At 35.5% G+C, this 17917-nt stretch overlaps 1 protein-coding gene across 1 annotated transcript in view; it reads left to right on the top strand.

Moving 5' to 3' along the window:
• LOC148945510 (costars family protein ABRACL-like) overlaps positions 1-16017 on the top strand; it is a 37650-nt gene extending 21633 nt beyond the window's left edge. The window contains exon 4 of the mRNA XM_089099066.1: positions 15551-16017. Within this exon, the coding sequence (XP_088955192.1) occupies positions 15551-15682 (132 nt within the window). The 3' untranslated portion in view covers positions 15683-16017. The remainder of the gene's footprint in view (positions 1-15550) is intronic.
• Positions 16018-17917: the final 1900 nt, after the last annotated feature.

Raw genomic sequence — 17917 nt, 5'->3', positions numbered from 1 at the left:
TCATCCAGTTAAACGATCGACAAGGAACACAAATTTTGGGAATTTGCATACTCACATGGCCGTCGCTCTATTACACCTCCCAGGATCTTTTAAGAGTTTTTTTTTACGATCACAGTTGTTGGTTTGCTGGACCTGTGATATGTTTACTTAGCCAAAACAGAACCAATGGCAATATCAATATTAATTCAAAACCCTTATAAACTTAAATTGTTTTATCATTATAACTTAGCGTTGGAAAAGGGAACAGAGTGCTGGGGGCGTATGAATATCCGTGCCTAAAAAGACATGTTGAAGGACCACGATCCCCGGAGTGAACCCTCGGCAACGGGAAAAAGTTACGGTCGTGGGTGGGAACATTAGCCGTGTTCATTAAAATTGCTACTTAAACATTTTCTAACAGTTTTTATGACTCAATAAATCTGATATGACTTAAGTTAAGAATGCATTGGCACATATAAAAAGACCTGTACCCTTGGCCGATGCATGAAGGGGTGACATACAGCTTTACGTACAAAATCATACATAGCTCCATTGAAAAGTTGCTTGTTTTGGTATTTATGTGGAAATATGTTGCAGTCAGCGTTGGGTACACGAATAAAATTCGTTTTTTAGATTCCTACAGTTTTTCCCACAATTCAGTGAGAGAATTAATTCAAGTGCAGAAAAACGATGACGGCTGCAATGCTTTCCCCCTTGTACAGTAGCGGGTTCCAACTGAAGTATGGGTTATATATAGCCAGGAACTCTTATTCGGATAATCATCATTGTAACAATTCGAGAGTTACCATGGAAGCTAGACAACAGATTGTAACGTTTTAAGAAATACTAAATGATCGTAGTTTCATAATTAATTACAACAGATATACTAAAAAAGTGTGTACAGAAGGAGGATGTAAAAATGGATTTGACTACTGCAAGCTGTATTTGTCGAGTGACGTGTTAACTTTTTTAGATATTATGTTTAAAAATACGGATAAAATCTACGAGGAGTTTAATCTTGAGGTGGGGTATTATTTTTCTTCGCTTCATCTAGTGATGGACCTCATCCTGAAAATTAGTGGGGAAAAATCGGGTTGATCACTGACCTTGAACAGCACCTGGTCATCGAGCGATCTATGAGGGGGGGTTTTGAAGTGCAAGGAGACCGTATCGGGGACACGTAGCCGCCGGAGGAGAAGATGGGGACAGAATCAAATGCAGTTGTAATCGATATGAATTCTCTCTATACTTCGGCCATGTCCCATTATTCACTACCTTGCGGCGACTATACATGGCTCAATGCCCCTCCAGCTCCCAATGTCCCCAAACCCATCAGTGGTGTTTATTAGTATGAACAGGTGGTATGGTTTTTTGATTGCGACTTGGATATAACAGACGAACTAAACGATTAAGTTAAGTAGTATGTTTCACCGTGTCTCAATATTAATGAGAAAGGTGACTCTAATATTAACCGAGATAGGCGATAATTCTAGGTGGATAGATTGCATTGGACACCTTCAAAACAAAAACTTATTGCTGACCTTCTGCCGAAAAAAAAAATAGTTGTACATCATGTAGCGTTAAAATGTATTTTCAACAATGGTTTCAACGTCACAAAGGGTCAACGTGCACTCCAGTTTAGTAAAAAAAACTATTTGAAAACATTTATTGACACTTTGGTCTGCAAACCTTCTGCATCAAAGACGAAAGCTGAAACAGAACTTTATAAACTTAGTTTGAATTCAGCTTTCGTCAAAATGTGTGGGAGTGTTCGTAATAGTAAGCGTTGCGATGTTTTGACCAATTCCGAACTCTGTGCTCGAATTAGTGCCAATCCAAATTACACTTCCTTTACAATCATTGGCCCGGACATGGTACTTTTGAATAGGAAAAAAAGACGCATTGTCCTGAATAAAAATATTGCTGCAGGCAATGCTATCTTGGAGATCTCAAAAAAGCTCATGTTGGAATTCTACTACACGGTGTCTAGTGTAGAGGGACCGGACCAGGGGAAAGTAGAGGTCTGCTACAGTGACACGGATTCTCTACTGCTCAAAATAAAAATATCAAATCTATTCGATGATTTGTCGCACGGTGAAAGTATCAGCTCATGGATGGACTACACCAATTGGAGTGGTGGTCTTTACCCTGAGCTTGTAAAACGTCGGGTTCCAAATCAACTTTTATTTTTAAAATATGAACGGTGTAGCGACTGGATTTCTCGTGGTATGTTTTTATGTCCGAAGGTTTACTTTATACATACATACGACGAAGAAATCAAGAAACGTTGCAAATGAGGACCCACGCGATATGTGGACAATAATTTCAATATGGACATTTATAGGAATTGTATTGTTGAAAATACATTTCCACGAGCAAAATTGTGGGCAATTCGTTGATTGAACTACAATAACTATAATTTAAATGTAGAAAAAATAGACATGAGTTCCATTTCTGACAAGGTCTATGTCTGTCAAGGTGATCTGTCCCTTTGTCACTATTTAACTTCAGACCGGATCGAATGCATTCCCCAGCGGGAAAGTCTCGGTTTAAATAAAGTCCTGTAAATAATTTCCTAAAAACCTTTGGGGGGGGGCCTCGCGGCCCGGGGGGGCCTCGCGGCCCGGGGGGGGGCGGCCACCGCCAGCGCGGGGGGCGCTCCGTCACCAAAGTTATCTTTTTTTGGACTTAGAGCAGATTTTTTTTTCAAGTGCCATCTCTAATTTAATATTTTTTTCTCTGTAAAAAAAAAAAATGTTTTTTTCTCTATGTATCCCATGTAAATGCTGTTGTATTTTTTTTATTATAAATAAATTTAAAAAAAAAATGTTTTTTTTTTTCATGCTCTAAATCTAATTTAACGTTTTTTTTTCTCTATAAACAAAGTGTTTTTTATCTGTGTGTGTGTGTACCTATTTAATGGTTGTTGTTGTATTTTTTACTTTGTGAAAATTTAAACTCGTGTATTTTTTTCAATGTATTTTTTCATTTTTATGTGCATATAATAAAAGAAAAAAATATGTTTCTTCGTCTTTTGTCTTTGTCTTCTTGAATTAACTATTAGTAGGGAAAAAAAAAATTGGAATTCCATTACTACATTGGGTTATAACTGGCGTTGTCCAGGTGTACATTTTAAAGGGCCATGTATCACTTTGAAACAACAATTATATTGAGTATTTCGGGACAATCAATGTTTGGAAATAAAACGCTCTTAATTAAAATAATTTAAATTTGTAATATAATGTATGAAGAATATTCGAAAAAAATCTACTATTGCTATAGTATTTGGCAGGAGTCGTACAATAAAATAAAAGCAATTGCTGGTGCCATGGGATCGATGCAGATACAGTTCATACAGGGACTTGATGTTTTTCAACATTATTGAACCAAACTCTTGGCTGATCATTAACGATCTGGCTGAATCTATTGAACAATGGTCTCAGCAATTGCTGCAATTATTCACTGTTCGCTCTCATCATGAATAGATATCCATTACTCTGGTTCTGAATAATCTTTTTCATCAGAGCAAATGTATGCGAACACTTGCTTTGAACTATACCTACTAAATCATCTACAGAGTTTTTCGTAATTCTCTCTAGCGAATAATCCTCAATAAACAAATCGATCCAGGTGCCCCAAAAATAATACTCTCGGCTTACAAATAGGTAACTAATAAACCCCACGGTTATATCCTACTGGATCTTAATCAAACTTCACCCGTGCATCTGAGTGTTGTCACAGATATTTTCGACAATGAAATGACGGTATATCTCCCGGTGAACACTAAAAAGACCTATTAGTAACTATCATGACACTGAAGAAACTACATGAAAATAGACACTTGTTTTCAGTTCTAAGCACTTCAAAACCTCAGCTTAGAAAAGCAATACTCAAACATGGTATTGACAATTATTTTATTAATATCATATCTGAAGTTTGTTTAAATTTAACCGCGGGTAATGTTCAACTAACAGAAATAGTTAAGCAAAAGGCAAAGAAACATTGTTCAATTTTGCTTAAAGGGGCCTCTAAAAATCAAGTACCGAATTTTAAAAGGATACGACTTCTTCAGGCGGGTAGTAGCTTTTTAACGCTTTTACTACCAATAATTGCTGGACTTGTAAACAGTTTTCTCTAGATGGCAAAACAATGAAGATTGACTCCGATAGAACTCTATCTCTCACCCGGGGAGCGCTTTGAGAACAATCTGAGTAAATTCCTCGACAATGAAACTATTGATGATGATAAAAACTGATTTTACTTCAAGATGCACTTCGCCGAGTGGACAAACACTATCGATCAAAGCCCACTGCTTCTGCTGCTGATCCCAAAAAAGCATTATATTCTCAAGAATCACCTGCTGTTGGAACACAATTAAAGAAGGAGTACTTGTATTAATTTTTATTTAAATTTGTAAATATAAGCCCCATCAAATTTCTTGAAAAATGAACACGACTCTTAACCTACCTCTTGGACAGTGGTCAAATTCAAGCTGAGAGCGATGGGGAATGGATTATAACTCAGGGCAAGAGATATAATCTAATTGATTTAATGTATGACATTGTTACAAATTTTAAAGGAATATTATCATTTGAAACTCGTATATACAAATTTATAAATACATTAATCTACCCAAAAAGTATTATTGTCATTATAAAAATTCTAAAAAAATTAAATGAAGTTGCGTCATCATCATTAAAAGATGAACTTGAAGAAGAAGAATATTTTAAATCAATTTTGGATAATAATATAACACCACTGATAGCTAGACAAAAGCGAAGACGTATCAAGTCAACGTCTCCGCCAGCAGCAGCAGCCAGTATACAAAAGGGTAGCGGACGTTACACAACGTGTTTACGTTCAAAATGGCTGAAGTTCTGAAAGGTGTTTATGAAAATATTGGCGAGGAGGGGAGTTTAGGTTCCCCCACCACTCTTTCCAAAGTCACGGGTGTTCTCACCAAAAGTGTACAAGACTATCTACAAAATGAACCAAGTTACACTCTGCATAGAAATCATAGACTTCGTGCCAATCAATATCGAAAAACTAAAGCCTTTTACCCACTGGATATAATGCAAGCAGATCTCCTGACTCTAGATGAGCTTCAAAGACGTCACAATACACCGTACAAGTACATTCTAGTTGCAATCAGTGTTTTTAGTCGCTATGCATATGCAATTCCATTGCGATCAAAGAGAGGTGTTGAAGTTGCTAAGGAAATTGAAAGTATTCTCGAAAAGAATTCATATAAAAAAATTCAAACGGATCGCGGTAGTTAATTCCTTAATCTTCATGTTGTAAAAGTACTAGAGAAATATAGTACACTGCTTCATCATCGTCACCGTACTATGAAGGATTCATTGGCAGATCGATTCATAAGAATTATTCAACTTTTACTTTCAAGACATTTTACATTAAAAAATACGCCGGCTTTTATTCATGATCTAGATAAAACAATGTTTATTTATAAACAACGACCTCATCGCTAGTTTTCCAAATAGTCGAAAATTTACGCAAATCTGACGTGAAAAGACAAAATTGAAACCTTTATACCGCAATAGTACACCTAGAACATATTCAAGAAGAAAAATGACCTCATTTTGTTCTACAATGTGCGTATATATTGGACAATACATGTGATTGAAAAGGAGCCGTACTAGGTGGACGATGGCAGTTACTTAGAGGAGCACATCAAAGAAATTACAACCATAAATAATCTCCTGTGTGATACCAAAGATGTGGAGAGTCTCGGCGGCTTTTATGAATATGAACTGCAAAAAGTTAAAAATGATAGTGTAATCTATAAACTTGAAAAGGTATTAAAGAGATTGAGTAGCAGGGGTAAGAAACAGGTACTTGGTCTCTGTATAGGATAAACCTATGAGTTTGATTCTTTAATTGTTAATGAAGATATTGACAAGTACCAGTGGTGTCTATGTAACATTCATGTCCAACGTTTCCGATCCTCTCTACAATGACTTGAATACGACAAGTGATTTTTGAACAAAACTCTCACCCGCCATCAAATTTGACTGCGCATATGAAGTGGTTCTGGTCGCTTGTATTTTCAAAATACATAGGACATCTTGAGAAATGATCTTAAATATGACATAAAAATTAAACCGTTTGAATTCGGTGATGAAGGTGCAATGGCAACTTTTCACTCTAATGAGTACCCTATTGCTAACATCCCCTACAAGGAATACAATAACATGCATGAACTGTGTCGAGTTATCAACAAAAAAATTGAAAGTCGAAAAAAAGGTGGTTTCACTTTCAATTACTCGACAGAACAAAGGAGAATTTATTTTACTAATCCATATTAGTATGAAAGAATGTTCATCAATGAGAATTGACTTAAGTATCTTTGTTTTAAAACACTTATTGTTCAGACTGATAATTTAAGGTGTGGCGAGCATCTTATCTATGCAGACTATGCACCCAGCTTCTCCACGGACACTTGTATATTTCTCTACGCTTCATTTGTGGAAACATCTCGGGTTGGTAATTCAAATGTTCCCCTCCTACGAGTTCTTGAACGAAAAACCAACCAAGAACATGTTCACCACTACAATATAAAGCATCTTCAGTATATTCCCGTAAACACTTCCTGTCTGGAACTCTGTCATTTAACATTAATAAGTTAAATGGGTGATCAAATTGAAATGACAAAAGGACTGCATGTGATTACTTTTCCTTTTTTTCACTGGGTAAACTACAAATACGGTAAAATAGCCTAAAAAAAAATGAAAAAAATACTAATTCCATTTGTCTGTCACGATATTGACTTTTATCTCAGTGATTTGAGTCCACTTCAAGTAGTACCTGGATTGGACTATTAAAAGGGGTGTACTACAATGTCTGGCTATGGTCTTGGTAGCTGGTTTGTTAAGCTATTTCGTTCTGCACTACCCCTTGCCAAAAAATATCTTGTACCTGCCGAATCAAATTTCGCTGCCTCGACACTACAGGTCTGGGGGTCGAGCAAGACTTTCAAGGAGAATGTTAAAAAACATATTAGATTTTCAGCAAGAGCCGTTGGCGACCAATTAAAATCTCGACAAAATGGGTATGGATGAAAAGGATCCGTTCGCATCAGTCACTCATCAGTCCCTACGAAGGCGGTAATAAAATGATATCAACAATGACTTTGAGTACTAAAACAACAAAGACTAATAATCAGCAGAAGAAGAAGAAACAGATTGTTCTTTTAAAGAAGGATGTCTTATCTTAAGATGACTTATCTCTCCCACAAGGAATCGTATCCTTCAATCACTTCCTCATTGAATGTCTTCTATGCTTAAAATGTTGATGTCAGTGTCAAGTATGGCTACTATGAAGAATTTCACCCTCAACACCCTCTCTATGAAAATAGACACTTTCAAATATTTTCCTATGAAGACTCTTTCATTGATTTGTTGTCAACATTTATTGATCTAAATGTTGTGGTGAAGAAAAGGTCAGATAATACAACTCCAAATGCTGGCAATGGTCTCTCCTGTGAAAACTATATTCTGCTTAACCTATTCAAACAAATTAATGCATTTATTAATGGGGCATTGGTGAGCACTACCAATAATTTATCCAACTCTGCAATCTAAATACAATTTATGATGATAACGCCAAAGGCGTACAACGAGTTGAGAGGACAATCAGCGGGTTATGAATATCGATAAGGTTTTAATAGTGATAATGAGTTGACTGCAGCAGTCACCCATGAGTATCGTCTAGTTGTAAAATTAAATCGTGAGAAAGTCAATATATCCCAATGGCTACCCCCCCCCACTATCTAGAGTGATATACAGCTAGAGATGGCCCCATCAACTTTTATTTTTAGAAAAAGACTTCCTGCAGCACCCGATGCAAATGTCATTATCACATCGGCAATTCTCCACGTCCGAAAAAAGCAGGTGATGAGCTCTGTTGCATTGGCATTGGACAAGCTAAGAGCCAATGGTAGCAATATTAAAATTCTTGTCCCCCATACAATCACCAATCAACGTCACATTGCAACCGGCTCTCGTAGCTATAGCGATTCATCATTTATCAATGGAGAAATCCCATCAAAATTGGCTTTGACCTTTGTTAAGAGCGGCAGTGCCGTTGGATCCTGGACTGAATCCCCCCGTGATTTTAATTTTTCGGTTTATCTAGCCTTGTGTGTAAAGTGAATGGTATTCCACTATACACTCTATCATTTGATAAAAAATCCTATAGAACTCTGGACGAGTTGAATGGTCCATTCCGAGATAACGATTCTCAAATAATTTTAAATGGAATCACTGATTATATTATTTCAAATCAACCTGGGGTTATTGTTGAGTTTCTTTAATTCACGCAGTAGATGGCCCGCGCGACTCCTGGTACTTTCCGGGTATAGTTTAACTTTGACGATGCTCTGACTGAGAGTATCACGCTAATATCACTGAGCCAATTTGAAACCTATTAGGAAATCACACCCGACGGCAGTGTTCTACTAGATTTAGCACAATGAACACAAAGCAAATAATCAATGTATTTAGTATGGACACTTACGTGTCCCAGTACATGTCCTATTGCATACCCTCGGACATCATTGAAAATTCAATATGTTAAAAATTTCCTGATCATTGTTAATAGCAGTCAGTCTACTTTGAAGACTTGCACGTGGCTAAACATCTTCCAAACGACGATTAAGATTGAATTTTTCTACCCTATATGCATATTGTATAAATTATACGTTCCAAAAATCAACAATTTTATTGAAAGCAGGGGGAAGACTATTATTCAAAATCAACGAAGAGTACTGTATTTAACAACTAAGACAGGTGGCTTTCATGCACTACTCTTTTTCATGTTCAGATGTCGTGGCTACACCTACAAACAATTTCTCAACATCTACGTTGACCTACCTCAATTGAACGACTTTCTAGTGGAGAATATAGTTACAACTGTATTTAATATTGATTTTAGTGCCCTAATAATAAAATTTTCTAAATATTTATTTTAAATTTTTTATTAATAAAAAAAAAATTATATACATGATAAAACGACTTTTCTACTCTTTAGATTTCATCCACTACTAGGTATTTGTCGACAACGACTAGTGCAGGTAGATTATTTGAATTTACAGTGTACCGATGCTGATTTACTTCTATGTCAGGGTCACATTTTCGATAGTAGTGTGTGATTTCACTCTTGTCATACCTCTTTCTATAGTCAATGATACTATTCACATTCATTCTATAGAATTCATATTTTTAAATTTTTGTATTTGAAGCAATTTCACAAACAGTGTCCTCAAGTGTTGAATCACAGTCCGTCACAGCCAAATACAAATCTGTGTGCTTATAGTCAAAACATCAATTTCCTTCACAACAATTCGTTAGAAAGCATATTCTCTCGTTGTTCAAACAGTTCCGTCGGTGACGTGGTTGCTCCTTTCAGAACAATCTAAGAAAGTGACGATACAAATCTCGTAACAATAAACAAAAATCATGGAGAGGATTCTTTCCAATCATACCGGGATATGTAATCTCCCACTGCTTACATTTATCATAATGACAATTGGAGCTTAGGTGACCTTTAGGATGAGAGTCAAACCCCTCTTCAAAACAGGAATTACAACCTTTAATTTTTACAGCATATCCTCTATGCAATTTACACGGGTTGCATAATCTACACTTTTCATCATACTCTTCAATCATTGTGCAATTTTCGCATGATGACCAACTGCCTAGTGAGTACATACATAGTGGACATGTATGAAACATTTTGTCTTGTGTTAACGCTCTCACTGCCACAATGAAACTGAGCTAGCAACATCAAAAAATTGCCTGAGATAGAGAGAGAGAGGAGTAAATCATCCTTGAGCACCATCTTTATTATTAAAAAAAAAGTACTAAATTTATAAAAAATAACTTTTCAAAGAAAATTTAAAAAATCGTTTTGGTGTGTCGTGATCATTATATCAATAAAATGTGTAAATGAATTTGGACCACGATGTAGAAGCTTCATACAATAGTCTAATGATGGAGAATCAGTTTTCATTATATCGACAAGCATCCCCCGAGAAAATATCTTCCTTTGAATAGACAACTCTAGAAAATCATCATCTAAAATCAAACGTTTTTCCATAAGAATTAGATTCCTCATCATTCGATCTTTCTCAAATCTATCCATTTTTTTTTTTAGAGTCCTATCTCTCTCACAACCTACTTCACACTAATCACAATTTCTTTTTCTACTCTAAAAAATATAAACAAGTGTACTATAGAAAAAGAAAAAATAACAATTGAGTTAAAAACAGTTTTATTGAGCATAATTACAATAGTAATAATAACTAATGCATTTTGTTCTCATCAATATATTTCGATAGGACATCTAATGCTGACCGAAGTTTATTTATATGGAGAATATTTACTTTTCCAGCAAAACACAGCTGGTCCTCCTGCTTAAATTTGCTTAATGATATCACATATCTAGCATACATAGTGTCCCATTCAAGACATAGTCTACAACCAGCAGTTATTTCCACAGCCACATTAGGTACTCGTATATCGTTGCTGCTGCTGCTGTCGGTTCCGTCATTAATCTCCAATAGTGTAAATGCACCACTCATTTTTTTCTCCACTAATATCCTCTCAAATAAAAAAAAAACTATTCTCTTTGAATCCAATTCTCTTACAAATATGAATTGTAGTGAAAACCATTCCTTTTATTCAAATCCTAATCACCAATCAAGTCATACTCGTTCCTCTTGGCAAAGAGTGTGATGACTGGTAGACTGAACTTTTGAAATTGCGTCATTCCCCTGGCAAAGAGTGTAATGCTCCTGTAGAATAGGACTACTAGAAGAACCTGTTTGGTACATAGGAGTCCCAGAATCGCTATGAGCTAGTCTACTGAAAATCAAAGCTAATTAGTGCGAAGATTGAGCATTTGCGTCTATGTTGGGGTTCTTAGAAAAATGACCTATCCTTAATAATTAAAAATAAGAAAATTGTTAGTTTTTGATTAAAGAGTGAAAGAACCCGTCTTAGGGGTCTTAGGAGTACTAGATATAAGTAGTTTTTACAAATAGTCATGAAAGAAAGTAAAAATCTTATAATATATGAGTGAAATCTAAATATTTAGAGGAGTTTTAGCAGGGGCGTCCGTGTTAGGGTTCTTGAAGAAAAAGGGTATCATTAACAATAAAAAAAAAACAAGAAAACGGGGAATAAGCATTCATGTATAAAATTTTGGGGATATCAGTCGTGTTGGTATGATTAGTTTTGAATATTAGACGCTTTATGAAGGGTCCAAATGTTTCTAGAATTTACTTATTATTCTATATTACAAAGACTTCTTAAAAGGAAATTCATTTCTTTATCTGGGAATATCTGAAAAATATCGAATCCCACGACTATTAAAAGCCATCTATTAAACTTTGGGGTAACTTTGGGAGGAGGGGGGGGGGGTTGAAGTATACAATCTATTAAAAATATCGAAATATGATACCTGTGAAAGCTATGTACGAAAATTATATGTTTAGACCTTTCTTTGTTCATTTTATAAATAATGGGAATAGCATAGCATGCATTCTCATTTGTCTAGAAATAAAAGGTATGGATTTATGCCTTACCATTTGGGCGAAGGATGAAGTAAATTCTCAAAAGATCCGTGTAAATTTTAGCAAGAAAATATTTTTTAAATAAAAAGGTCTTGAAAGATATAAAGGGTAGAAGAATATTTTTAGATCGAAAAAATTATTATTATCCTAAATTGGTTAATCACAGGAAATAAAAGAGAAATATCCAAATTCTGGCTAGAAACGGTCTTTTACATAAAGGATGAAATAAATTGTCAAAGAAAAGGTTGTGTAACAGAGAGAGAAAATCTACAATCTGAGGATTGTTTCAAGCCAAAAACAATCTATTACTTGACGGTGAAATAAAATGACATTAAACGGTGCAAATTTTTGCAGAAATAACCGTCATAGCAGTCCGTTGAAAATAGTAGATTTTTCAGACATTGGAATAGGGACGACAAAGAAAAAATAAACTCGTCTATAAGAAAATCAGGTTTGGAGTAGAGCCCATTTTGGCTATGCTCTAAATAGATATCTTGTATTAAAACATCCCACTGGTCTAGCATTGCATAATACTGGACTGGAACTTGCCAAGGGATCCTTCAAATAGCGGATTACGGGGCAAGCGCAAGCAAAGTGTGCTCCTTTTCAGACACATTCAATACAATGCTAAGACCCAACAGACACCCCTTAAAAATCAAGCAGTTCATGGCAACGAACTGTAAGTAAGGAGTGACCCGGTTCCATAGTAACCAAATCTCTAAAAAACGGAATTTTGATACCAATAGTTACATCGAAAGAATCAGATTTTTATGTTGATTTCAAATATATCATCACGTTTAGTCTTACCCACCAAAAGTTACGCGCCTGAGTAAATTTGCCTTATTTTCGAAAAAGGCCTTATTTTCTTTTCCCAGGGGTGATCGTATCAACCCAGTTGTCGTAAAATATCGCGGGAGGGCTCATTTGAACGGAAATTGAAAGTTTGAGTGCTCTTATTAAGTGACCAAAAATGGAGGGCAGCTAGGCCCCATCCCACGCTAATTTTTATCCCCAGATTCACCCGATCAAAATTTTTAGATAGCCATTTTGTTCAGCATGGTCAAAAAATACAATAAATATGTCTTTGAGAATGACTTAATCCCCCACAGTCCCCGGGGGAAGGTCTGCAAGTTATGAACTTTGCCCAATGTTTTCATATAGTATTGGTTATTGAGAAGTATACAAAAGTTTTCAGGGGGATATATCTGGTATTTGGGGGAGGGGAGAGGGCCGGATGTTACGTGGGAGGACCTTTACACGGAGGAAGTTTTCATGGGGGAAGGGAAATTGCTATGAAGGGTTCCTTACTTTCAGTTAAAAAAACTTGTTTTTTTAATTTAATTCTGGAAAACACAAAGAGATTAACCAGTTTGATGCAGGCATTTCAAGGCAGATTCTATCTCTCAACAAAGCAGGAATGATCTTTGTTGCTAGCAACAACCCTCTTTGTTGCTAGCCAGCGTTGGAACTCAACCCATTATAATGCAGAACTTTGAAATAACGAGAGATAACGCCTCCAATAAAAACGTTGAGCAGTCTTTGAATGGTCAAGAGGAACATCATCAAGCTCCTATCTGCAAAAATGTGGAATTTTGTATTTTTTGCCAGAAGGAAGATCACGGATGTTTTTTTTTCCAGGGGTGATCGTATCAACCCAGTGGTCCTAGAATATCGCGGGAGGGCTCATTTGAACGGAAATTGAAAGTTCTATTGCTCTTTTTAAGTGACCAAAAAAATGGAGGGCAGCTAGGCCCCATCCCTCGCTAATTTTTTTCCCAAAGTCATCGATCAAAATTTCCAGATAGCCATTTTGTTCAGCATGGTCAAAAAATACAATAACTATGTCTTTGAGGATGACTTAATCCCCACAGTCCCCAGGGGAAGGTATGCAAGTTATGAACTTTGCCCAGTGTTTACATATAGTATTGGTTATTGAGAAGTATACAGAAGTTTTCAGGGGGATTTTTCTGGTATTTGGGGGGGGGGTCGGGTGTTACGTGGGAGGATCTTTCCATGGAGGAAGTTTTCATGGGGGGAGGGAAATTGCTATGAAGGGGGGCCGGATTTCTCGGCATTATTTAAAAAGAACGATCAGAAATTAAATAAAAAAACAAAATTTTTTTCAACTGAAATTAAGGAGCAACATCAAAACTTAAAACGAACAAAAATTATTACGTATATGATCGGGTCCGCCTCCTAGTCATTAACTCAATCTTTACGCTAAAATTCTTTTTTTGTACTTTCATCAGAGCTATTTATTCTAATTAACGGCCTTTATGATTAAGGGGTCATTCTTAAAGAATCGGAACAAAATTTGAAAATGGTACTCCTTTAGTATACCTACTCTTTTATATATCTCAAACTGGAGACGCGTTGAAAAACCCGTTTTTACGGGATGATTCAACACACGGCTGTAGAGAAACACAATGTATAGCGTGGTTTTAATTGCGTATACGATATTTAAAGTGCTGCTTTTGGAGTTTGGGGGGGAGGTACCTAGGTTAGGTTATTTTACGTTTTTAACATATGTTATGCTTTGCCCCCACCCCCTAATGTGCAAATATATAGCCCAAATTTGTTTCTAAACTATTATATAGTAATACTATTTTATTTTATTTCCTTAGCATTAACCAAACTAGCAGTATATAAAAGAGTAGGTATACTAAAGGAGTACCATTTGAACCTTAGCGTAAAGAGCGAGGTATTGAATAGGGGGTTAACTCCCTAATATACTTAATGCAAATATACGAACATAGAAGTTCGTTACGTAAGTTAATTTGTAAGTTAAGTCAGAACAAAATTTCGAGAAAGCCATTTAAGCAAAAAAAATACTAAAATTCATATGCAATTTTCGTTTTAATTATTTATGTACGGTGAGCCAAAATCAAAGCTGCATTAATTAAAAAACGATCAGAAATTAATTAAAAAAACAAGTTTTTTTTAAACTGATAGTAAGGAGCGACATTAAAACTTAAAACAAACAGAAATTATTCTGTATATGAAAGGGGCTGTCCCCTTCTCAACGCCTCGCTCTTTACTCTAAAGTTTGAATCTGTCTCACAACGATAAAAAATGTTAACGTAAAGAGAGAGGCGTTGAGGAGGGGACAGCCCCTTTCATATACGGAATAATTTCTGTTCGTTTTACGTTTTAATTTCGCTCCTTACTTTCAGTTAAAAAAACTTATTTTTTTTTAATTTAATTCTGGAAAGCATAAAGAGATTAACCAGTTGGATGCAGGCATTTTAAGGCAGATGCTATCTCTCAACAAAGCAGGAATGGTTTTTGTTGCTAGCAGCAATGGCTAGCAACAACCTTCTTTGTTGCTAGCCAACGTTGGAACTCAACCCATTATAGTGCAGCTTTGAAATAACGAGAGATAACGTCTCCAATAAAAACGTTGACCAGTCTTTGATTGGCCAAGAGGAACATCATCAGCACACTTTTTTAATTCGAATTTGTATTATCAATTTAATAAACTGGGGGGGGGGGGGCAATGAATTTATTTTCTAGATAATACCAGATTCTCTAACACTTCCAAGATTTTCGTATTACTCAACATACGAAACACTCTTGTAACTTAAATGTTTCATGTTTAGAATATTGATAAGCTTACATTAGTTAAACACAATTTTTCACAACGTTGAGCAGTCTCTGAATGGTCAAGAGATCATAGTAAGTCCTGTATTTACTGTTACCTTTATATTTTACAACACAAGAAATAAAAAAAATGGAAGAATTCCAGAAACAAGTGCTTATTCCTTATAAGATAAGCGTAGGATGTTGCTCGACTTTCTAAAGTTAGGCCTATCCCCCCCCGTGGATCTGAATTTCCCCAGGATCTGAATCCACTTTTTTCATATTTCATTTCACTTTAACCTCCATTTTCATTTACTTTGTCTAGTCGGAGTTGACCAAAATTAAACTTTTCAATTTTTTTTTTAATAAAAAAAATAATAGTATTTTTTAATTTTCTAGAGGCGAGATGACGACGTACCAGTTGTTCTACAAATTTCTTTAGATGAAATAAAGCGAATATTTAAGCGAGACGACCAAGAAGACAAAAAGGAAGACTCGGACAGTTGCAACAACAATCTTGTAGAAAATTAGGCTGATGCCAACTTAGAAATAGGCCGCATCAAAGTTTAGAAAAATATTTAAATGCTAAGATAACGCTTAATATTGGACCATTACTTTTTTTAATTAATACGCACACGTTCACAATTGTGTATCGGTTGTGTTTAGAACAGGAAAAAATCGCAGTGATAAAATGTTACAAATCTGTATTTTAATTCTCGTTGAGATTAAATGCCCTAGGGCCTATGAAACAATATAAATCTATTCATAATATAAATATAAAACAATACAAAACATTATTATTCTAGTAGCAAAGTCTAAACTATGCAAGAAAACGGAGAAGAGAAATCCTTTTGTATAAAATTATAAATACGATTATTATTATAATTATGCAAAATATTTATAAAATATATAAACTAAAAATATTATAAATATTTATAAATATAAGTATTTATAAATATAAATACGTAATAATTTCTGTTAGTTTTGAGTTTTAATGTTGCTCCTTACTTTCAGTAGAAACTTTTTATTTAATATAAATATGAAACAATACAAAACATTATTACTCTGGTAGCAAAATCTAAACTATGCAAGAAAAAGGAGTAGAGAAACCCTTTTATTTACAAAATATATGCTAAAAATACTTTTTGGAAGATATCACTATGATTATTTGATAACAGAGCTAAAAAAGGAAAGAGAAGAAATGTCCAAATAGACAAGAAGGTGCATCGACTTTATTTAGAGACAATTGCGGAAGATGTACAAATGCCAAAAAACATATTATGGAACATACAATCACCGTATTTTGTGATGTTCTACCAACATGGGTCTAACTAGCATGTTCTAACTAAGTTATCCTCAGTGTGAACGAATGAAAACTATTATTGCCAAAAAAGATAAACTAATACTCAAGTCATTGTGTGGGGAAGTATATTAGACTAATCTAGTTTTTCAAAAATCTATCTTGGCAACTCTCAGCTAAGTCAGAGGTTCAAGTAGACCGTAAGTGGCGACCAGCTGCCTGTTTCTGGGCCATAAGGTGATTATAGTTCCGTTATTAACTTTACTGGCTTCCTCTGTAATGTCAAAAGATAGGGGGATATTGAAGGAACCAAGGACTATTCTTTGAGACCCCCTCCCAGAATGTATCATAAATTAAAATACTTTTCTGGAATCTTAATGGGCGTTCAGACGCTAGATTCTGTCTCCGACTCTGTCCAAGTTTCCCGCTCAGAATGGTTGAAAGCTGAAAATAGGAACTATCGAGCAATATTTTCAGAAGTGACAACACCTATTTAGGTGACAATTATGATTATGAATTTCCCATTTCTGAAATACTTTGGACTTTCAACCATTCTGAGCAGGAAACTTGGACAGAGTCTGAGACAGAATCCAGCATCTGAACACCCACTTACTCTATCGTAGGCGATATTATCTATGGCAGACAGCAAGTGGTGACCAGCTACCCGTTTCTGGACCAAGATAAATTTCTCATATCTAATAAACATTGACCGCATATTCTTTTTGACATTGCGCATAAAGATGCACCAAAAACGCAAATGATCTAGGACATGTGGTAGAGCGAATGAGTCATAAACTCTGGCTAGTATATTGCTCTTTGCAACAAAACATAAGTTCAAATGCTTTTCACTAAGATGCATTAGCAGGAGGGGCTGCTTTGACTCTGGTATCGACTGGAAGGCCAAGATACTTAATACTTGCAGATGAGGATACAGTTTGACTTGCTATTGCGTTCGTTCTGTCGTAGTCTTCTGTCGACTGCCGAAGAAGCGAATCGTATTCTTAGATGCGCTGAAAGCCTATTATCCCATACTCACGGCTAAGCACAAAACGTTTTCCTTAATTGATGCCAACGGTCGGCATCAGGTATCATGTATTATCGGCATAATTAACCAAAGAGAGGCTCAGGTCCGTAAGTATGTAACTCATCGTAACTCTTTCCTATGTTTTAAGGTAATGGTTTCCCCTTAGGGGAAACTTAGTAAGAACGAACTCTAGCCTACAGCAACCGAAAATTTAAAAACAATTAAAAAAAAAAATTGTCCAGAGAACAAGAATCGCCATCCGACGCTGACTCAGGAATGATACCTATTACTTCGATGAATCTTAATAATAAATTTCTTTGTGGAAACAATTTTGTGGGAATTACGAAAAAAAAAACCTGAAACCCTACAAAAGGGTTTTCGTATCGATATAAAACGCACAATGTTGGAATCCTCATAGTCGAAACCGTATTTCAGAGAATTA

This window comes from Artemia sp. Qi Xiang Cuo, chromosome 13 (genome assembly GCF_049724085.1).
Source record: "Artemia sp. Qi Xiang Cuo chromosome 13, ASM4972408v1, whole genome shotgun sequence".
Taxonomy (NCBI): domain Eukaryota; kingdom Metazoa; phylum Arthropoda; class Branchiopoda; order Anostraca; family Artemiidae; genus Artemia; species Artemia sp. Qi Xiang Cuo.
Note: the sequence above shows the minus strand (reverse complement) of the source record. Positions and strands in the feature narration are given on the sequence as shown.